This window comes from Microchirus variegatus (genome assembly GCF_963457635.1).
Source record: "Microchirus variegatus genome assembly, chromosome: 15".
Classification (NCBI taxonomy): domain Eukaryota; kingdom Metazoa; phylum Chordata; class Actinopteri; order Pleuronectiformes; family Soleidae; genus Microchirus; species Microchirus variegatus.
In genome coordinates, this window is record NC_139816.1 from 23873897 (window position 1) to 23896900 (window position 23004).

A 23004-nucleotide genomic window follows, 5' to 3' on the forward strand; every position below is an offset into this window, starting at 1 on the left:
GTGTGTGTGTGTGTGTGTGTGTGTGTGTGTGTGTGTGTGTGTGTGTGTGTGTGTGTGTGTGTGTGTGTGTGTGTGTGTGTGTGTGTGTGTGTGTGTGTGTGTGTGTAACCTAGAATAAAGGTTACAGATAAGAGACAGAAACATCATCTCAAACTCAAACATGTTTTTAAAAACACTCACTGGCCTAAGTTCATAGGTATAAAAAGTGCTGACTCTGCAGGATCAATGATGATTATCGATCAGTTTGGTTCAGTTTGTGTTGAAGCAGAAACGTGTCTGTGCTCGTCCAACGCTTAACCGCAATCACTAACACAGATTCATACAGTCCAAGCTGACGATGACACACACACACGCAAAGAAATCTTTTCATGTTCACTGTACCATACACAGGACAACGTCCAAAAAAACACAGATCAGACCTGTTTCTGTACAAATGTGTGTGTGTGTGTGTGTGTGTGTGTGTGTGTGTGTGTGTGTGTGTGTGTGTGTGTGTGTGTGTGTGTGTGTGTGTGTGTGTGTGTGTGTGTGTGTGTGTGTGTGTGTGTGTGTGCTTGTGTGCTTGTGTGTGTGTGGAATGAAGGAAAACAACAGAATGATGGTGTTGACAGAAAAGGACAGAGGAAGGAAGGAAGGAAGGAAGGAGGAGACCACAGGGAGGAGTGAGTGGGAGGTAACTAAAGAGACACAGGTCCAAATGTGTGTGTATGTGTGTGGTTGTCCAGATGTGGACGGGTCTCCTCAAGGGTCCAACCAATGAGCTGCCTCCAGAGTGAAGCAACAGCCAATCAGAGCGGAGTAGAGAGCAGCTGAAACAACAATGTTTATCTACAGATACAATCTCTCTCTGTGTGTCTATGTGTATATGTATGTATATATGTATAATATAGTGTATTATACATTTTCTGTTGTGTAAAAAAGTTCTGACGATATAATCTTGTATGTCATTTGACGCAAAAATTTTGTTTTAATATCATATCTAGATTAATGTTTGAAGAGAAATTAATTTTATCATTCAGACAATTTTAATAAACAAGTTCAGGTTAAAAAAACAACTGAAAAATAAATAAAATCTTCAAAAGATTCAAAAGAATAAAACACAATATTGTTGCTGTCATCAGCTGAGGAGAATAACCTGCAGAACAGGGTGAGAAACACCTGCAGGCATTTTCACAGTTGTCGCCACTTCCTGCTCCTCCCTGCTTGTTTCTGACCTTACGTCACCATGACAACCTGCTCTGATCTGCTCCTCCTCAGGATCAGGAGGTCACATGTGTTCTCCTCAGTACTTGAGAACTTCCATTGACTGGTTCTTCTTCTCTTATGCTTCAGTGTGTCAGGGGATGAGTAACCAGCTGACGCTGTTGGGCACTCGTGAAAATCACTATAGCAACATGGTGAGGATGTACAGAAACTGCACCCTGGTCCTGGAGAACCTGGAGATCACGTACACGCTAGAGCACCAGGACCTGACCTTCCTGCAGGTCCGTCTCTGAACCAGAGTCACAAGCAGAACTGGTCTTTAATTTAAACTGTTCATGATGGTTTTTCTCTCTTCAGTCCATCCAGGAAGTGAGCGGTTACGTCCTGATCGCCATGAACGAGGTGGCCACCATCCCGCTGGTCAATCTGAGGCTGATCCGAGGTCAGAACCTGTATGAGGGTCAGTTCTCTCTGCTGGTGATGTCCAACTACATGAAGAACCACTCGTCTGACACCAACCACTACACCAGTGGCCTGAGGCAGCTGCAACTTAGCAGCCTGACCGGTACCACGGACACCAAAACACGCTACCAGCACACGCTAACAACACACAGACACCAAAACACGCTACCACCATATTCTAACAACACACAGACACCAAAACACAGTACAAGCACATGCTAACAACACACGCTACCAGCATTTGCTAATAACACACAGACACCAAAACACAGTACAAGCACATGCTAACAACACATGGACACCAAAACACTCTAACAACACACGTACACCAAAACATGCTTACAAAACAAGTACACACGCATACACCACGGTCAAGCATATACGAGACACGAGAACATGCCAACAACACGTCATGAACACATTTAGTTTTTTTTTTTGTAGACGATCAGTGACTGTGTATAAAAAAAAGAGTGTGTGGGTGAGCAAGCTGTGATGACGTGTTGCTCTTTTTGCTGGCTAAGTAGGCGGAGCTAACAAAAGGTTTATGTATAAAAACCTTCAGTCAACACCAGTGTCCTCTGGTATTAGGCCACACCCACAGCGTGTCAAGGCTTCAGGGTTAGCTGTGCTCACATTCACACATTCACACACTCACACACTCACAGCTTGCACAAACTCGACCTGCGACCTCTGATGTCATCATGTTCGCTGCTTGAGAAACATTTTTTAATGACTCTTTGAATCATATGACTTGATCTTCTCCTCGCAGAGATTCTGAAAGGAGGTGTGAAAATTACCCACAATCCCCTGCTGTGTAACACCGACACCATTCAGTGGTGGGACATTTTGGACGACAATAATCCCCGCCTGGTTTTCAAGGACACTTCCATCCAGAAATGTATGAAGAATAACAATAACTGTGATCTTCACTTTGTTATGATGTTTAATAAATGTGTGTGTGTGTGTGTGTGTGTGTGTGTGTGTGTGTGTGTGTGTGTGTGTGTGTGTGTGTGTGTGTGTGTGTGTGTGTGTGTGTGTGTGTGTGTGTGTGTAGGTGAGGAGTGTGACCCCGGGTGTGTTAATGGTTCATGTTGGGCAGCTGGACCAGAACACTGTCAAAGATGTAAACATCATTATTTTTTCTTTCTTTACTCATTTTTTATTCTGGATTCTACAGAGTTTAAATTCTATCTCTCTCTCTCTCACTCTCTCGCCTTCTCTCTCTCAGTCACTAAACTACTGTGTGCCAAACAGTGCAGCCGAAGGTGTCAAGGTCCAAAGCCCAATGACTGCTGTAACGATCACTGTGCCGCCGGGTGCACCGGACCACAAGCCACCGACTGTCTGGTCTGTGTCACTGCAGCTTCCTCATACTATAATCAGTGGTCTGTTCTTCGTGATCAAGCCTCAGTGGTCTGTTCTTAGTGATCAATCCTCTGAGGTCTGTTCTTAGTGATCAATCCTCAGAGGTCTGTTCTTAGTGATCAATCCTCAGTGGTCTGTTCTTAGTGATCAATCCTCAGAGGTCTGTTCTTAGTGATCAAGCCTCGGTGGTCTGTTCTTAGTGATCAATCCTCCGAGGTCTGTTCTTAGTGATCAAGCCTCAGGGGTCTGTTCTTAGTGATCAACCCTCAGTGGTCTGTTCTTAGTAATCAATCCTCAGAGGTCTACCATCGGTAGTGAGTCCTCAGTGGTCTGTTCTTAGTGATCAAGCCTCAGTGGTCTGTTCTTAGTGGTCAATCCTCAGTGGTCTGTTCTTAGTGATCAATCCTCAGAGGTCTACCATCGGTAGTCAGTCCTAAGTGGTCTGTTCTTAGTGATCAATCCTCAGAGGTCTACCATCAGTAGTCAATCCTCAGTGGTCTCTTCTTAGTGGTCAATCCTCAGTGGTCTGTTCTTAGTGATCAATCCTCAGAGGTCTGTTCTTAGTGGTCAATCCTCAGTGGTCTGTTCTTAGTGATCAATCTTCAGAGGTCTACCATGAGTAGTCAATAGTCAGTGGTCTGTTCTTAGTGATCAATCCTCAGTGGTCTGTTCTTAGTGATCAATCCTCAGTGGTCTGTTCTTAGTGATCAATCCTCTGAGGTCTACCATTGGTAGTCAATCCTCAGTGGTCTGTTCTTAGTGATCGATCCTCAGTGGTCTGTTCTTAGTGGTCAATCCTCAGTGGTCTGTTCTTAGTGATCAAGCCTCAGAGATCTACCATCAGTAGTCAGTCCTCAGTGGTCTGTTCTTAGTGATCAATCCTCAGAGGTATACCATCAGTAGTCAGTCGTAAGTGGTCTGTTCTTAGTGATCAATCCTCAGTGGTCTGTTGTTAGTGATCAATCCTCAGTGGTCTGTTCTTAGTGGTCAATCCTCAGTGGTCTGTTCTTAGTGATCAAGCCTCAGAGATCTACCATCAGTAGTCAGTCCTCAGTGGTCTGTTGTTAGTGATCAATCCTCAGTGGTCTGTTCTTAGTGATCAATCCTCAGAGGTCTACCATCAGTAGTCAATCCTCAGTGGTCTGTTCTTAGTGATCAATCCTCAGTGGTCTCTTCTTAGTGGTCAATCCTCAGTGGTCTGTTCTTAGTGATCAGTCCTCAGTGGTCTGTTCTTAGTGATCAATCCTCAGTGGTCTGTTCTTAGTGATCAATCCTCAGAGGTCTACCATCAGTAGTGTCCTCAGTGGTCTGTTCTTAGTGATCAATCCTCACTGGTCTGTTCTTAATGATCAATCCTCAGTGGTCTGTTCTTAGTGATCAATCCTCCGAGGTCTTTCTTAGTGATCAAGCCTCAGTGGTCTGTTCTTAGTGATCAATCATCAGTGGTCTGTTCTTAGTGGTCAATCCTCAGAGGTCTACCATCAGTAGTCAGTCTTCAGTGGTCTGTTCTTAGTGATCAATCCTCAGAGGTCTGTTCTTAGTGATCAACCCTTCGAGGTCTGTTCTTAGTGATCAAGCCTCAGTGGTCTGTTCTTAGTGATCAATCCTCAGTGGTCTGTTCTTAGTGATCAATCCTTAGAGGTCTGTTCTTAGTGATCAAGCCTCAGTGGTCTGTTCTTAGTGATCAATCCTCTGAGGTCTGTTCTTAGTGATCAAGCCTCAGTTGTCTGTTCTTAGTGATCAATCCTCAGTGGTCTGTTCTTAGTGATCAAACCTCAGTGGTCTGTTCTTAGTGATCAATCCTCAATGGTCTGTTCTTAGTGATCAAGCCTCAGAGGTCTACCATCGGTAGTCAGTCCTCAGTGGTCTGTTCTTAGTGATCAAGCCTCAGTGGTCTGTTCTTAGTGATCAATCCTCAGAGGTCTACCATCGGTAGTCAGTCCTCAGTGGTATGTTCTTAGTGATCAATCCTCAGAGGTCTACCATCAGTAGTCAGTCCTCAGTGGTCTGTTCTTAGTGATCAATCCTCAGAGGTCTACCATGAGTAGTCAATAGTCAGTGGTCTGTTCTTAGTGATCAATCCTCAGTGGTCTGTTCTTAGTGATCAATCCTCAGTGGTCTGTTCTTAGTGATCGATCCTCAGTGGTCTGTTCTTATTGGTCAATCCTCAGTGGTCTGTTCTTAGTGATCAAGCCTCAGAGATCTACCATCAGTAGTCAGTCCTCAGTGGTGTGTTCTTAGTGATCAATCCTCAGAGGTCTACCATCAGTAGTCAGTCCTCAGTGGTCTGTTGTTAGTGATCAATCCTCAGTGGTCTGTTCTTAGTGATCAATCCTCAGAGGTCTACCATCAGTAGTCAATCCTCAGTGGTCTGTTCTTAGTGATCAATCCTCAGAGGTCTGTTCTTAGTGGTCAATCCTCAGTGGTCTGTTCTTAGTGATCAATCCTCAGAGATCTACCATCAGTAGTCAGTCCTCAGTGGTCTGTTGTTAGTGATCAATCCTCAGTGGTCTGTTCTTAGTGATCAATCCTCAGAGGTCGTCCATCAGTAGTCAATCCTCAGTGGTCTGTTCTTAGTGATCAATCCTCAGTGGTCTCTTCTTAGTGGTCAATCCTCAGTGGTCTGTTCTTAGTGATCAATTCTCAGAGGTCTACCATCAGTAGTCAGTCCTCAGTGGTCTGTTCTTAGTGATCAAGCCTCAGAGGTCTACCATCAGTAGTCAGTACTCAGTGGTCTGTTCTTAGTGATCAGTCCTCAGTAGTCTGTTCTTCGTGATCAATCCTCAGTGGTCTGTTCTTAATGATCAATCCTCAGTGGTCTGTTCTTAGTGATCAATCCTCCGAGGTCTTTCTTAGTGATCAAGCCTCAGTGGTCTGTTCTTAGTGATCAATCCTCAGTGGTCTGTTCTTAGTGATCAATCCTCAGAGGTCTGTTCTTAGTGGTCAATCCTCAGTGGTCTGTTCTTAGTGATCAATCTTCAGAGGTCTACCATGAGTAGTCAATAGTCAGTGGTCTGTTCTTAGTGATCAATCCTCAGTGGTCTGTTCTTAGTGATCAATCCTCAGTGGTCTGTTCTTAGTGATCAATCCTCTGAGGTCTACCATTGGTAGTCAATCCTCAGTGGTCTGTTCTTAGTGATCGATCCTCAGTGGTCTGTTCTTAGTGATCAATCCTCAGAGGTCTACCATGAGTAGTCAATAGTCAGTGGTCTGTTCTTAGTGATCAAACCTCAGTGGTCTGTTCTTAGTGATCAATCCTCAATGGTCTGTTCTTAGTGATCAATCCTCAGAGGTCTACCATCGGTAGTCAGTCCTCAGTGGTCTGTTCTTAGTGGTCAATCCTCAGAGGTCTACCATGAGTAGTCAATAGTCAGTGGTCTGTTCTTAGTGATCAATCCTCAGTGGTCTGTTCTTAGTGATCAATCCTCAGTGGTCTGTTCTTAGTGATCAATCCTCAGAGGTCTGTTCTTAGTGGTCAATCCTCAGTGGTCTGTTCTTAGTGATCAATCTTCAGAGGTCTACCATGAGTAGTCAATAGTCAGTGGTCTGTTCTTAGTGATCAATCCTCAGTGGTCTGTTCTTAGTGATCAATCCTCAGTGGTCTGTTCTTAGTGATCAATCCTCTGAGGTCTACCATTGGTAGTCAATCCTCAGTGGTCTGTTCTTAGTGATCGATCCTCAGTGGTCTGTTCTTAGTGATCAATCCTCAGAGGTCTACCATGAGTAGTCAATAGTCAGTGGTCTGTTCTTAGTGATCAAACCTCAGTGGTCTGTTCTTAGTGATCAATCCTCAATGGTCTGTTCTTAGTGATCAATCCTCAGAGGTCTACCATCGGTAGTCAGTCCTCAGTGGTCTGTTCTTAGTGGTCAATCCTCAGTGGTCTGTTCTTAGTGATCAATCCTCAGAGGTCTACCATCGGTAGTCAGTCCTCAGTGGTCTGTTCTTAGTGATCAATCCTCAGAGGTCTACCATCAGTAGTCAGTCCTCAGTGGTCTGTTCTTAGTGATCAATCCTCAGAGGTCTACCATGAGTAGTCAATATTCAGTGGTCTGTTCTTAGTGATCGATCCTCAGTGGTCTGTTCTTAGTGATCAATCCTCAGTGGTCTGTTCTTAGTGATCAATCCTCAGAGGTCTGTTCTTAGTGGTCAATCCTCAGTGGTCTGTTCTTAGTGATCAATCTTCAGAGGTCTACCATGAGTAGTCAATAGTCAGTGGTCTGTTCTTAGTGGTCTATCCTCAGTGGTCTGTTCTTAGTGATCAATCCTCAGTGGTCTGTTCTTAGTGATCAATCCTCTGAGGTCTACCATTGGTAGTCAATCCTCAGTGGTCTGTTCTTAGTGATCGATCCTCAGTGGTCTGTTCTTAGTGATCAATCCTCAGAGGTCTACCATGAGTAGTCAATAGTCAGTGGTCTGTTCTTAGTGATCAAACCTCAGTGGTCTGTTCTTAGTGATCAATCCTCAATGGTCTGTTCTTAGTGATCAATCCTCAGAGGTCTACCATCGGTAGTCAGTCCTCAGTGGTCTGTTCTTAGTGGTCAATCCTCAGTGGTCTGTTCTTAGTGATCAATCCTCAGAGGTCTACCATCGGTAGTCAGTCCTCAGAGGTCTTTCTTAGTGATCAATCCTCAGAGGTCTACCATCAGTAGTCAGTCCTCAGTGGTCTGTTCTTAGTGATCAATCCTCAGAGGTCTACCATGAGTAGTCAATAGTCAGTGGTCTGTTCTTAGTGATCAATCCTCAGTGGTCTGTTCTTAGTGATCAATCCTCAGTGGTCTGTTCTTAGTGATCAATCCTCTGAGGTCTACCATCGGTAGTCAATCCTCAGTGGTCTGTTCTTAGTGATCAAACCTCAGTGGTCTGTTCTTAGTGATCAATCCTCAATGGTCTGTTCTTAGTGATCAATCCTCAGAGGTCTACCATCGGTAGTCAGTCCTCAGTGGTCTGTTCTTAGTGGTCAATCCTCAGTGGTCTGTTCTTAGTGATCAATCCTCAGAGGTCTACCATCGGTAGTCAGTCCTCAGTGGTCTGTTCTTAGTGATCAATCCTCAGAGGTCTACCATCAGTAGTCAGTCCTCAGTGGTCTGTTCTTAGTGATCAATCCTCAGAGGTCTACCATGAGTAGTCAATAGTCAGTGGTCTGTTCTTAGTGATCAATCCTCAGTGGTCTGTTCTTAGTGATCAATCCTCAGTGGTCTGTTCTTAGTGATCAATCCTCAGAGGTCTGTTCTTAGTGGTCAATCCTCAGTGGTCTGTTCTTAGTGATCAATCTTCAGAGGTCTACCATGAGTAGTCAATAGTCAGTGGTCTGTTCTTAGTGATCAATCCTCAGTGGTCTGTTCTTAGTGATCAAGCCTCAGTGGTCTGTTCTTAGTGATCAATCCTCTGAGGTCTACCATTGGTAGTCAATCCTCAGTGGTCTGTTCTTAGTGATCGATCCTCAGTGGTCTGTTCTTAGTGATCAATCCTCAGAGGTCTACCATGAGTAGTCAATAGTCAGTGGTCTGTTCTTAGTGATCAAACCTCAGTGGTCTGTTCTTAGTGATCAATCCTCAATGGTCTGTTCTTAGTGATCAATCCTCAGAAGTCTACCATCGGTAGTCAGTCCTCAGTGGTCTGTTCTTAGTGGTCAATCCTCAGTGGTCTGTTCTTAGTGATCAATCCTCAGAGGTCTACCATCGGTAGTCAGTCCTCAGTGGTCTGTTCTTAGTGATCAATCCTCAGAGGTCTACCATCAGTAGTCAGTCCTCAGTGGTCTGTTCTTAGTGATCAATCCTCAGAGGTCTACCATGAGTAGTCAATAGTCAGTGGTCTGTTCTTAGTGATCAATCCTCAGTGGTCTGTTCTTAGTGATCAATCCTCTGAGGTCTACCATCGGTAGTCAATCCTCAGTGGTCTGTTCTTAGTGATCGATCCTCAGTGGTCTGTTCTTATTGGTCAATCCTCAGTGGTCTGTTCTTAGTGATCAAGCCTCAGAGATCTACCATCAGTAGTCAGTCCTCAGTGGTCTGTTGTTAGTGATCAATCCTCAGAGGTCTACCATCAGTAGTCAGTCCTCAGTGGTCTGTTGTTAGTGATCAATCCTCAGTGGTCTGTTCTTAGTGATCAATCCTCAGAGGTCTACCATCAGTAGTCAATCCTCAGTGGTCTGTTCTTAGTGATCAATCCTCAGAGGTCTGTTCTTAGTGGTCAATCCTCAGTGGTCTGTTCTTAGTGATCAATCCTCAGAGATCTACCATCAGTAGTCAGTCCTCAGTGGTCTGTTGTTAGTGATCAATCCTCAGTGGTCTGTTCTTAGTGATCAATCCTCAGAGGTCTACCATCAGTAGTCAATCCTCAGTGGTCTGTTCTTAGTGATCAATCCTCAGTGGTCTCTTCTTAGTGGTCAATCCTCAGTGGTCTGTTCTTAGTGATCAATTCTCAGAGGTCTACCATCAGTAGTCAGTCCTCAGTGGTCTGTTCTTAGTGATCAAGCCTCAGAGGTCTACCATCAGTAGTCAGTCCTCAGTGGTCTGTTCTTAGTGATCAGTCCTCAGTAGTCTGTTCTTCGTGATCAATCCTCAGTGGTCTGTTCTTAATGATCAATCCTCAGTGGTCTGTTCTTAGTGATCAATCCTCCGAGGTCTTTCTTAGTGATCAAGCCTCAGTGGTCTGTTCTTAGTGATCAATCCTCAGTGGTCTGTTCTTAGTGATCAATCCTCAGTGGTCTGTTCTTAGTGATCAATCCTCAGAGGTCTGTTCTTAGTGGTCTATCCTCAGTGGTCTGTTCTTAGTGATCAGTCCTCAGAGGTCTACCATCGGTAGTCAGTCCTCAGTGGTCTGTTCTTAGTGATCAATCCTCAGAGGTCTACCATCAGTAGTCAGTCCTCAGTGGTCTGTTCTTAGTGATCAATCCTCAGAGGTCTACCATGAGTAGTCAATAGTCAGTGGTCTGTTCTTAGTGATCAATCCTCAGTGGTCTGTTCTTAGTGATCAATCCTCAGTGGTCTGTTCTTAGTGATCAATCCTCTGAGGTCTATCATCGGTAGTCAACCCTCAGTGGTCTGTTCTTAGTGATCGATCCTCAGTGGTCTGTTCTTATTGGTCAATCCTCAGTGGTCTGTTCTTAGTGATCAAGCCTCAGAGATCTACCATCAGTAGTCAGTCCTCAGTGGTCTGTTCTTAGTGATCAATCCTCAGAGGTCTACCATCAGTAGTCAGTCCTAAGTGGTCTGTTCTTAGTGATCAATCCTCAGTGGTCTGTTCTTAGTGATCAATCCTCAGAGGTCTGTTCTTAGTGGTCAATCCTCAGTGGTCTGTTCTTAGTGATCAATCCTCAGAGATCTACCATCAGTAGTCAGTCCTCAGTGGTCTGTTGTTAGTGATCAATCCTCAGTGGTCTGTTCTTAGTGATCAATCCTCAGAGGTCTTCCATCAGTAGTCAAGCCTCAGTGGTCTGTTCTTAGTGATCAATCCTCAGTGGTCTCTTCTTAGTGGTCAATCCTCAGTGGTCTGTTCTTAGTGATCAATTCTCAGAGGTCTACCATCAGTAGTCAGTCCTCAGTGGTCTGTTCTTAGTGATCAAGCCTCAGAGGTCTACCATCAGTAGTCAGTCCTCAGTGGTCTGTTCTTAGTGATCAGTCCTCAGTAGTCTGTTCTTCGTGATCAATCCTCAGTGGTCTGTTCTTAATGATCCATCCTCAGTGGTCTGTTCTTAGTGATCAATCCTCGAGGTCTTTCTTAGTGATCAAGCCTCAGTGGTCTGTTCTTAGTGATCAATCCTCAGTGGTCTGTTCTTAGTGATCAATCCTCAGAGGTCTACCATCAGTAGTCAGTCCTTAGTGGTCTGTTCTTAGTGATCAATCCTCAGAGGTCTGCTCTTAGTGATCAATCCTTCGAGGTCTGTTCTTAGTGATCAATCCTCAGAGGTCTGTTCTTAGTGATCCATCCTCAGTGGTCTGTTCTTAGTGATCAATCCTCAGAGGTCTGTTCTTAGTGATCAATCCTCAGAGGTCTGTTCTTAGTGATCAATCCTCAGTGGTCTGTTCTTAGTGATCAATCCTCCGAGGTCTGTTCTTAGTGATCAAACCTCAGAGGTCTGTTCTTAGTGATCAAGCCTCAAGTGGTCTGTTCTTAGTGATCAAGCCTCAGTGGTCTGTTCTTAGTGATCAATCCTCAGAGGTCTGTTCTTGGTGATCAATCCTCAGTGGTCTGTTCTTAGTGATCAAGCCTCAGTGGTCTGTTCTTAGTGATCAATCCTCAGAGGTCTACCATCAGTAGTCAATCCTCAGTAGTCTTTTCTTAGTGATCATTCCTCAGTGGTCTCTTCTTAGTGGTCAATCCTCAGTGGTCTGTTCTTAGTGATCAATCTTCAGAGGTCTACCATCAGTAGTCAGTCCTCAGTGGTCTGTTCTTAGTGATCAATCCTCAGAGGTCTACCATCAGTAGTGTCCTCAGTGGTCTGTTCTTAGTGATCAATCCCCAGTGGTCTGTTCTTAGTGATCAATCCTCAGAGGTCTGTTCTTAGTGAACAATCCTCAGTGGTCTGTTCTTAGTGATCAAACCTCAGTGGTCTGTTCTTAGTGAACAATCCTCAGTGGTCAGTTCTTAGTGATCAATCCTCAGAGGTCTGTTCTTAGTGATCAAGCCTCAGTGGTCTGTTCTTAGTGATCAATCATCAGTGGTCTGTTCTTAGTGATCAATCCTCAGAGGTCTGTTCTTAGTGATCAATCCTCAGTGGTCTGTTCTTAGTGATCAATCCTCCGAGGTCTGTTCTTAGTGATCAATCCTCAGAGGTCTGTTCTTAGTGATCAAGCCTCAAGTGGTCTGTTCTTAGTGATCAAGCCTCAGTAGTCTGTTCTTAGTGATCAATCCTCAGTGGTCTGTTCTTGGTGATCAATCCTCAGTGGTCTGTTCTTAGTGATCAAGCCTCAGTGGTCTGTTCTTAGTGATCAATCCTCAGAGGTCTACCATCAGTAGTCAATCCTCAGTAGTCTTTTCTTAGTGATCGATCCTCAGTGGTCTCTTCTAAGTGGTCAATCCTCAGTGGTCTGTTCTTAGTGATCAAGCCTCAGAGGTCTACCATCAGTAGTCAGTCCTCAGTGGTCTGTTCTTAGTGATCAATCCTCAGAGGTCTACCATCAGTAGTGTCCTCAGTGGTCTGTTCTTAGTGATCAATCCTCAGTGGTCTGTTCTTAGTGATCAATCCTCAGAGGTCTGTTCTTAGTGATCAAGCCTCAGTGGTCTGTTCTTAGTGGTCAATCCTCAGTGGTCTGTTCTTAGTGATCAAGCCTCAGAGGTCTGTTCTTGGTGATCAATCCTAAGTGGTCTGTTCTTAGTGATCAAGCCTCAGTGGTCTGTTCTTAGTTATCAATCCTCAGAGGTCTACCATCAGTAGTCAATCCTCAGTGGTATGTTCTTAGTGATCAATCCTCAGAGGTCTGTTCTTGGTGATCAAACCTCAGTGGTCTGTTCTAAGTGATCAACCCTCAGTGGTCTGTTCTTAGTGATCAATCCTCAGAGGTCTACCATCAGTAGTGTCCTCCGTGGTCTGTTCTTAGTGATCAACCCTCCGAGGTCTGTTCTTAGTGATCAAGCCTCAGTGGTCTGTTCTTAGTGATCTATCCTCAGTGGTCTGTTCTTAGTGATCAATCCTCAGAGGTCTGTTCTTGGTGATCAATCCTAAGTGGTCTGTTCTTAGTGATCAATCCTCAGAGGTCTGTTCTTAGTGATCAATCCTCAGAGGTCTGTTCCTAGTGATCAATCCTCCGAGGTCTGTTCTTAGTGATCAAGCCTCAGTGGTCTGTTCTTAGTGAACAATCCTCAGTGGTCTGTTCTTAGTGATCAAACCTCAGAGGTCTGTTCTTAGTGAACAATCCCCAGTGGTCTGTTCTTAGTGATCAATCCTCAGTGGTCTGTTCTTAGTGATCAATCCCCAGAGGTCTACCATCAGTAGTCAATCCTTAGTGGTCTGTTTGGTTTATTCTCAGTGGTCTATCCTCTGGTTTATAAACAGTGGTCTATCGTTATTGAAATAAATAATTGTCTTTCTCCTTCCTGTGTGGTGTCGCCCTCTTCAGGCCTGCAGGGAGTTTAATGATGAGGGGACGTGTACAAACCGGTGTCCTCCTCTGTCATTCTACAACCATAAAACTCACCAGGTGGAGAAAAACCCCAGTGCCAAGTTCATGTTCGGAGCGACCTGTGTTGCTGCCTGTCCACGTAAGATTCCAAAATTAGTTGCAGACATCATAATAAAAAATAAAAAAAAACTTTCCTATCAGCTCCACCTGCTGGAGGCTGTGGACATTACAGCCACATACCTGAAACCTCTCTGTGAAGATCCCTATTTTCTTTGTGTGCAGATAACTATGTGGTGACGGATGGTTCCTGTGTAAGAACCTGCGGAGCTGGAATGTACGAGGCTGAGGAGAACGGAGTCCAGCGCTGTAAGACGTGTGACGGACCATGTCCCAAAGGTAGACAGCTTTGAGACTGCACTCAACTCTGGACAGATTGTCCAGAGACTGTTCAGAGACTGTTACGAGATAGTCCGGAGATTGTTACGAGATAGTCCAGAGATAGTCCAGAGACTGTTCAGAGACTGTCAGGAGATTGTTACGAGATAGTCCAGAGATAGACCAGAGATTGTTCAGAGACTGTTCAGAGACTGTCCAGAGACTGTCACGAGATAGTCCAGAGATTGTTACGAGATAGTCCAGAGACTGTTCAGAGACTGTCAGGAGATTGTTACGAGATAGTCCAGAGATAGTCCAGAGATAGTCCAGAGATAGTCCAGAGACTGTTCAGAGACTGTCAGGAGATTGTCAGGTGATTTTTAGGAGATTGTCCAGAGATTTTTCAGAAACTGTTCAGAGACTGTCAGGAGATTGTCAGGTGATTATTAGGAGATTGTCCAGAGATAGTGAGAAGGCAGTAGGAAAAGCAGGGAAATGAATTTAATTATCCATACTGAGTAAATGGTGAGAGTCCTGTAGCTCAACTCAGGCTCCACCTCCTTGCGTGGATTTTCCAAAGATTCCACTTGCTGTTGTGAACATGCATTACCCACATAGTCTCCTGCTGTGTTCTTCATATATGAATATCCACTGGCAAATGTTCTGACCCAGTTCTCTGGACATTATTTGGAGAGAGAGAGAACTGATGGAATGCGGTTCTTCTTCCAGCCTGTGACGGCATAGGAGTCGGTACTCTGACTAACAGCATGGCAGTGAACGCCTCCAACATCGAGTCCTTCAGGAACTGTACGAAAATCAATGGAGACATTTCAATCATCCCAACATCGTTTTCCGGGTCAGAACACAACGCAAACACGACAACATGACACATGACAGTTTCACCTAATCTGATCTGATTGAATCTAATCTGATCAGATTTAATCGAATGATAACCTGTGATGCCTTCCGTGTCGTAATTGAAACTGATTTTTAAAGTGAGGCTTGTTCTGATTGGCTGTTGTAGGGACTTGCACTATAAGATCCCACCTATGGACCCGGCGAAGCTGGACTATTTCAGAACTGTGAAGGAAATCACTGGTAGGTCAAAGGTCATTATATTTCACTTCTACAAAGGTTACCTGAACATCAAACATTTTCCACATGCAAACATGTAAAAATACTAAGTCGGAACCTGACCTCTGACCTGTGTGACCTCAGGTTACCTGGTGATCCAGGCGTGGCCGGAGAACCTGACGTCTCTGTCTGTGTTCGAGAACCTGGAGATCATCAGAGGGAGAACGACACGCAAGTGAGTCTCATGTAGTTGTCAGACGTTAGATGTCCACTAGGTGTCACTGTCTGATGTCGTGTGTCGTGTCGGTCTCTCGCAGTCACTACAGTCTGGCGGTGGTTCGAGCTCATGGCCTGGGTTGGCTCGGCCTTCATTCGTTGAAGGAAGTGAGCGCTGGAAAAGTGATGCTGCAGGACAACGTCCGTCTCTGCTACACCAGAGCAGACCAGTGGACCCCCCTCTTCAGATCAACTGACCAGATCGTCATGATGCGCAACAATGCGCCTCCTGACATCTGCAGTGAGTCTCTGATGTTTGTCGACCATGGAAACAGGTGTAAGAGGACGAGTTAGAACATTAGTTGTCTTTGTCGTACAGAAAAACAGAATCAAACCTGTGACGATGAGTGCACGGACGCCGGCTGCTGGGGTCCAGGTCCAAACATGTGTGTGTCCTGTCAACACTTTGACCGCAGTGGGCACTGTGTCTCTTCCTGTAACCTGCTGCAGGGGTGAGAGACGCACACGTGAAAACACTAGTAGACACATAACTAGCAACATGCTGCCACCAGGGGGTGTCTCCTTCAGAACAGTTGTGTGGAATTCAGGGTTTTCCCTGCCTGTCTAAGACAAAGGTGGGTCACCTGGGTGTTTTGTCTGCCGTCTTGAAAAGGGGTAGAAAACGATGTTTCTAATGATCTTGACACAATAGAAATATGAGCATTGTAGTGCCTCTATTGTGCAGAAGGGGAACCACGCGAAACTCACATGCGGCATATGTTGCAAGCATTTGCATCATATGCATGCGTGCCATGTGGCGTCTTCCTGCGAGTTAAACGCCAGCGCTCCAAACAGATTGTTACTACATCCAACAACCCCCAACGTTATTTCTTCCAGCAAGATAAAGGCGCAGGCATTAAAGTTCTCAGTCGCCATAATAATAACAACATTCTCATGAGTTGGTGAATGAAAACTGAAGCTCCAACTTCTGCTGTTTTCACTGGAGGAACTGGGCAAACTGGCTAGAAAGATGGATGGAAATTGTACAAAAAATCATCCCTCTGTGCATGTTTCTTTCATTGTTTATAATTGCTGCACATGTGAATTCCCACCCTGCCGAGGTCCTTGAATGCACCATAGACGTACCGCTCGGCTAAATGATCTCTGCAGTGTGTGCGTGAGTTATGATGTTTTACTTATGTGTTTCTATGTTTATCTGAACTTTGCCAACCAATCGGATTGACTGATACTAGAGACGTCATGACGACAGACAGTCTGATACATGTATAAGTAATAGAAGAAATATATAATATCAGTAGATTATTAATGGAAATGACTATATAGAGAGAATAATATAAAATAGTGAAGATAGTAAGTGTCTGGATAGAGATAAGAGCCAACCTCCAACCTTTTCAAGCCAATCAGATGCAACTGATGGAGTGGATAAATGAGTTACTCAAAGTGTTACTAAGTAAGTGAAGGTATTGAGATAGCTTAATAAGAATAGGTAAAATAAATAATATTAAAAACTTTTCTGTTGTTTTTTTTTTGTATTTTTGATCCATCTTGGTGAAAATTTAAAAGATTTTCATTGGTCAAATAACGATTTTTCACTTCATAGGCAACACAAAATGTGAGCTCAGACACTGCACGCCGCACACGTCACACAGGTTCTCCAGCCTTTGCCAGCTTGGTCTAAAAAAACACCAGGGAAAACCCTGGAATCATGGGAGCTGATCTATGTATAACCAGATTTATGACTGTTCTATAAGTATGTGTACTACATGCACACACATATAAATACCTGTACAACTGCACATATAAAAACTTGTATAACTACACAATAACAAAATACTTCAAATCTAACATTATTAGATTTAGATTATCATTACCTTGGGTTTGTCCACTCGAGGGCTGAGTGTGTGATCTAACTTTTCTCTGCTCTACAGCACCCCCAGAGAGGTGGAGGTGAACAGCAGCTGTGTTGAGTGTCACCCAGAGTGTCTGCTGAAGACGGGAGAACCGACCTGCCATGGTCCAGTCAGTGCTATTGTTGTTTGCTTATGCTAATGCTGATGCATACACTTTGCTAATGTCAAAGCCTTATGATTCATTTCCACCAACAGAAGATTTAAATATAAACAAAGAAATAAAGTAAACAATAATTTATAAATAATGAAAAACATTTTCATCCGTTGTCCTCGACCTCGTCTCTGACCTACAGGGACCAGACCACTGTTCCCAGTGCGCCCACGTCATGGACGGCCCTCACTGTGTCCCTCGCTGTCCTCGCGGACTCCCAGGAGATGAAGGCATGCTGATCTGGAAATACCCAGACAACACGGGTCAGTGTCAGCCGTGTCACCAGAACTGCACTGAGGGGTGAGACACGTGTGCACTGCAACCCACAACACGTTAACAACACACCAACAACATGCTAACATCCCAACAACGTGTTAACTTGCCAACACGTCAACATGCTAACAACACGCCAACAACATGTTAACAACTTGTTAACATCCTTACAACTCGTTAACACATTAACAACATAGAATAGAATTAGAATAGAATAGAATTCAACTTTATTGTCATTGCACATGTCACCAGTACAGAGCAACGAAATGCAGTTTGCATCCATTCAGAAGTGCTGTTAGCATTTAAATATGTATATTACAAATGTACATGTATACAAATATAAATATATATACACAATATAATATATACAGTAAACATATATATATAAAAGATAAATATGGTATATATGGTGGTTGATTATAGTTATAGGTGTTAAGCATTTATTTACAGCCGGGGAATAATTATTTTGTACATGTGATTATATTTGCAGTATTTACAGTATTGCACAGAATGTGATAAGGTGCGGGTGGTTGTGACTGATTCAGTCCAGGTGTCATTGTTATGTATGTCCAGAGGGAGCGTTTAGGAGTGTGACAGCTGTTGGAAAGAAGCTGTTTCGGTACCTGGTGGTCTTAGTCCGGAGGCTCCTGTAGCACCTCCCAGAGGGCAGGAGGGTAAACAGTCCATGAGCTGGGTGACTGGGGTGTTTGACTATTTTCCCAGCCCTTTTCAGACACCGCTTCCTGTAGATGTCCTCTATGGCAGGAAGTGGTGCTCCGGTGATGCGCTGGGCGGCTTTCACCACCCTCTGCAGCGCCTTCCGGTCCAAGGCAGAGCAGGTCCCGTACCAGACTGTGATGCAGTTGGTCAGGATGCTCTCGGTGGTGCAGCGGTAGAAGATAAGCAGGATGTCTGAGGACAGATGGTTCTTCCTTAGGGTCCTCAGGAAGAAGAGGCGCTGGTGAGCCTTCTTGACCAGCTTGGAGCAGCCGGTCGTCCAGGTGAGATCCTCAGAGATGTGGACTCCCAGGAACTTGAAGCTGTTCACACGCTCCACCACCGCTCCGTTGATGTGGATGGGTGAATGTGGTTCAGCAATCCTCTGGAAGTCCACGATGAGCTCCTTGGTCTTCTCGGTGTTGAGCAGCAGGTTATTGGTGTCACACCACTCAGCCAGACGATCCACCTCCTCCCTGTAGGCGGTCTCCTCATTGTCTCTGATGAGACCGATCACCGTGGTGTCATCTGCAAACTTGATGATGGTATTGGAACCGTCGACAGGTCTGCAGTCATGGGTGAAGAGGGAGTAGAGGAAGGGACTCATCACGCAGCCTTGTGGTACACCGGTGTTCATGGTGATGATGGATGAGCTGCTGTTGTCCAGCCGGACATGCTGGGGCCGGCTGGTCAGGAAGTCCAGTAACCAGTTGCACATGTGGGAACTGGTGCCGAGGTCAGTGAGTTTCCTGATGAGTTGAAGGGGGATGACTGTGTTGAATGCTGAACTGAAGTCTATGAACAGCATTCTGGCGTATGTGTTTTTATTGTCCAGATGTGAGAGGACAGACTGCAGCGCTATGGAGAATGCATCCTCTGTACTCCTGTTCTGACGATAAGCAAATTGGTGGGGGTCCAGGGTGGGGGGGAGACAGGATTTGAGGTGTGCTAGGACCAGCCGCTCGAAGCACTTTGTAATGATGGGGGTGAGGGCTACCGGGCGGTAGTCATTGAGGCTTGATGGCTTGGAGTTTTTGGGTATGGGGACGATGGAGGTGGTTTTGAAGCAGGCTGGTACCACAGCATGCGCCAAGGACAGGTTGAATATGTCCGTCAGCACTCCTGCCAGCTCCCCAGAACACGCTCTGAGAACACGTCCAGGGATGCCATCAGGACCTGCAGCCTTGTGGATGTTGATCTTGCTCAGCACCGCTTGCACGTCAGTGGGGGAGAGAGTCAATGGTTGGTGGCCTGGAGTCAAATCTGCCTTGGTTGCAGTTGTTGGGTTCCCCCTCTCAAAACGAGCATAGAAGTTGTTAAGCTCATTAAGGAAGGAGACATCAGAGGAGGCGGGGGGGGGGGGGGGGTTGGTGGGGGGGGGGTTGGTGGTCCTGTAGTCTGTGATGATCTGGAGCCCTTGCCACATACGGGGTTTGAGTTGGAGAAGTGTTCTTCTATCTTCCCTTTGTAGTGGTGCTTGGCCTTCTTGATGCCCCTTTTCAGCTCAGCCCTGGCTGTTTTGTAGGCCTGTGCATCCCCTGACCTGAAGGCGGTGTCACGGGCCTTCAGCAGGAGACGGACGTCCCGGTTCATCCAAGGCTTCTGGTTGGGGTACATGGTTATTTGTTTCTTGGTGGTGATGCTGTTTACCGTGGTGAAGATGTGGTCCAGTACAGATGAGGCGTACTGATCCAAGTTTGTGCGGTTGAGCCTGTTCCAGTCTGTGTTCTTGAACCGGTCCTGGAGCACAGCGTCTGTCCCCTCTGGCCACACTTTTATTGTCCTCACAGTGGGTTTCACACGTTGGATGAGTGGTGAGTACCGAGGTGTGAGGAACAAGGAGAGATGGTCTGAAAGTCCAATGTGGGGGAGGGGTGTTGCTTTGTAGGCTCCAGCCAGGTTTGAATAAACATGGTCCAGAGTTTTATCCTCTCTGGTGTGGCAGGAGACATATTGGTGGAATTTGGGGAGGACTGTCTTCAAGTTGGAGTGGTTGAAATCACCCGCAACAATAAAAGCAGCCTCAGGGTGTCTGGTCTGTTGTTTGCTAATGGCAGCATAAAGTTCTTTCATTGCTAGCTTAGCATTAGCGTCCGGGGGGATGTACACTGCAGTGAGTATGACGGCAGTGAGTTCTCTTGGGAGATAATAAGGTCTGCATTTGACCATTAAAAACTCCCCATTAGGTGAGCAGTGTCTCTCGGTAGTAGTAGAGTCCATGCACCAAGCTTTGTTAATGTAGATGCACAAACCTCCACCTCGGGTCTTGCCGGAGTCGTCTGCTACCCTGTCGGCACGGTGTGTGTGACGTCCTGCTAACTCAATAACATTGTCCGGGTAGTTGTCGTTAAGCCATGTTTCCGTGAAAATCATGACATTTGAGTCCATAATCCGTCTGTTGTTGGTGATGGAGAGCCGTATTTCATCCAGTTTGTTCACCAGGGAAAGGACATTGGCAAGGAAAATGCTGGGTAAAGGGAGCCGGTGCGGTGTTAGCTTTAGCTTAGCTCGTAGTCCTCCGCGCTTACCCCGCCTTTGTTTACGTTCTCTCCGCCGCCTGCATGCACTTCCGCCCGGCCGGGAAGAGTGAGCAGCCTCCGGTGTTCTGGAGATCTCTGGGATGAGTCGGAGATCGGCGATAAAACCATCTGAGTTTTGAGTCCAGATGTCTAGAAGCTCCTGTCTGCTGTAGGACAGCAACGCGGAGCATTTATCGGCAAATAATCCGGTCAGGAGCAGGTAAAAAATCGCTAAATAGCAGATTCTGAAGAGACGCTGAGCCTCGCGTTGTTCACGCGCCGCCATCTTGGTCGTAACATCCTAAGAACATCCAAACCACACACCAACAAAACTTGCTAACATCGCAACATGCCAACAACATATTAACAACACACTAACAACATGTCAACGTCACATTAACGACATGCTATTACATTAACAACATGCTAACATCCCAACAGCATATTAACAACATGCTAACAACATGCCAACAACACGCCAACATGTTAACAACACACCAACAACATATAAACAACACGCTACCAACTTGTTAACAACATGCCAACATGTTAACACACCAACAACACATTAACAACTTGTTAACAACATGCCAACAACATGTTAACAACATACCAACAACACGCTATGATTCCAACCACACGTCAACAACACGCTAACAACTTGTTAACAATATGCCAACAACATGCTAAAAACATATTAACAACACACCACCAACAGGCCAACATGTTCACACGCCAACAACACACCAACAACATATAAACAACACGCTAACAACATGCCAACAAGTTAAACTACACATTTACAACATGCCAACTTGTTAACAACACACCAATAACACACTAACATCCCAACAACATGCTAACACACGTCAAAACACCAACATGCCAACAACAACAACACTTGTGTGTGTGTCTCTACAGGTGTTCTGGCCCTGGGCTCTCCGGCTGTACAGGGTAAACTTGGGGACGGGGTTCAGTTTCCATGACAACAGTTAGTGATTGTTGAGTATGTTTGCGTTAATGATTACCTGTAACATCACAGTGCTGTCACACACTCCACGTGGGCGGCGGGCGTGGTAGGCGGACTCCTGGTTGTTGTCATCATGTCATTAATCGTTTTTCTGGTGCTGAGGAGAAAACGGATCCGGAGGAAGAGGACAGTGCGGCGCCTCCTTCAGGAGAGAGAGGTGAGACAAACATCTGTCTTCCGTCCATCCCTCGCAACTGTACGTGTGATGACATCATCAGTGACCCTGTGTTTACAGCTGGTCGAACCGTTGACTCCGAGCGGTGAAGCTCCAAACCAGGCTCTGCTGAGAATCCTGAAGGAGACCGAGTTTAAGAAGGTCCGCGTCCTCGGCTCCGGAGCCTTTGGCACCGTCTTTAAGGTAACGATACACACATGATGTCACTTCCTGGGGGCTAATGACAGTGAAAATGACGATTATGATGTTGGTTTTCCAGGGTCTGTGGACCCCTGAAGGTGAGAACGTGAAGATCCCAGTCGCCATCAAAGTTCTCAGAGAGGCAACATCACCTAAAGCCAACCAGGAAATTCTGGATGTGAGATTTTTGTTGTTAAGTTTCAGCTCTGCGCTCTTCCTCCCCAAGCTAACACCTGTATGTGTGTGTAGGAGGCGTATGTCATGGCGAGCGTGGATCACCCTCACGTGTGTCGTCTTCTGGGAATCTGCCTGACATCGTCGGTGCAGTTGGTGACGCAGCTGATGCCGTACGGCTGCTTGTTGGACTACGTCCGATATCACAGGGAGCAGGTGGGAGCTCAGTGGCTGCTCAACTGGTGCGTCCAGATCGCCAAGGTGAGTCCAGGTCAACATATAACATCTCTGTCAGTTTAAGTCTATGGTCACGTGGTCACGTCTTTATATCACTGTTAGACCAGTGTTTCTCAAACTTTTTTAGACCAAGGACTACATAATCCATAAAAAATCACTCACGGACCACCTTACTCAAAATATCCCCAAATCAATATGCCAACTTCCTAAAATGAATGATTGACAACAACAGAAAATGAAACAACAAGACTTGAAGCGGACATAGAGTGGTCCTTTTGCACATATATGTTAGTTATGGAGGTCTAGTTACATACATTAACTTGTTTTTATGGTCAAAAACCTCCTCCTAAAAGACAGAGGCCGTTTCTCAATATCCATACTTGTGCATACTTGTCCGTACTTGCATACTCCCGTACTTGTGAAAACATCATCAGCCTCAGTCCAAGTTCTGTTCCATTTCTCAAGAACGCGAGCAGCGAGTACGGTTCTCATACCCGGAAGTGTTCTCGCTCCGCCCATTTTACCAAGTATGCATCGGGTGGTGACTTGAGCGTACTTGGGAAAGCCATATATCCCAGAATGCATTTCGGCGGAACATAGCAGGATAAAATACAAATATAAACCTGAAATAAATATTTTTCTGTGTCCCGGAACGCAGTTTTGAAATCATTAGAGGCGAGATATTATTAATTTAGAATCCAAACATGTGGTGTGTGTTATAAGATATGACGTATTTATAGTTTGACAGCAGCGCTGTCTGAGGTTATCAGCTCCGCCTCTGTGGACGCTCTGTGCTCACAGTGCCCGGCACAGAGCAGTGTTACCTCGGCCTGTCCTGATGAAATGATCCGCTGGCTCAGATG

The 23004-nt window shown here is 45.4% G+C and overlaps 1 protein-coding gene across 1 annotated transcript in view; it reads left to right on the forward strand.

The window, feature by feature from the left end:
• Positions 1-595: 595 nt before the first annotated feature.
• Positions 596-23004, forward strand: part of LOC310937531 (melanoma receptor tyrosine-protein kinase-like) — a gene marked incomplete at its 5' end in the record, with an annotated part of 31151 nt that continues 8742 nt past the window's right edge. The window contains 20 exons of the mRNA XM_083901814.1: positions 596-659; positions 1255-1481; positions 1558-1765; positions 2432-2560; positions 2717-2785; positions 2891-3009; positions 13087-13228; positions 13372-13485; positions 14194-14320; positions 14489-14562; positions 14683-14773; positions 14856-15055; positions 15134-15266; positions 16704-16794; positions 16979-17136; positions 21267-21299; positions 21388-21532; positions 21611-21733; positions 21810-21908; positions 21980-22165. Coding sequence (XP_083757940.1) covers positions 596-659; positions 1255-1481; positions 1558-1765; positions 2432-2560; positions 2717-2785; positions 2891-3009; positions 13087-13228; positions 13372-13485; positions 14194-14320; positions 14489-14562; positions 14683-14773; positions 14856-15055; positions 15134-15266; positions 16704-16794; positions 16979-17136; positions 21267-21299; positions 21388-21532; positions 21611-21733; positions 21810-21908; positions 21980-22165 — 2532 coding nt within the window. The remainder of the gene's footprint in view (positions 660-1254; positions 1482-1557; positions 1766-2431; positions 2561-2716; positions 2786-2890; positions 3010-13086; positions 13229-13371; positions 13486-14193; positions 14321-14488; positions 14563-14682; positions 14774-14855; positions 15056-15133; positions 15267-16703; positions 16795-16978; positions 17137-21266; positions 21300-21387; positions 21533-21610; positions 21734-21809; positions 21909-21979; positions 22166-23004) is intronic.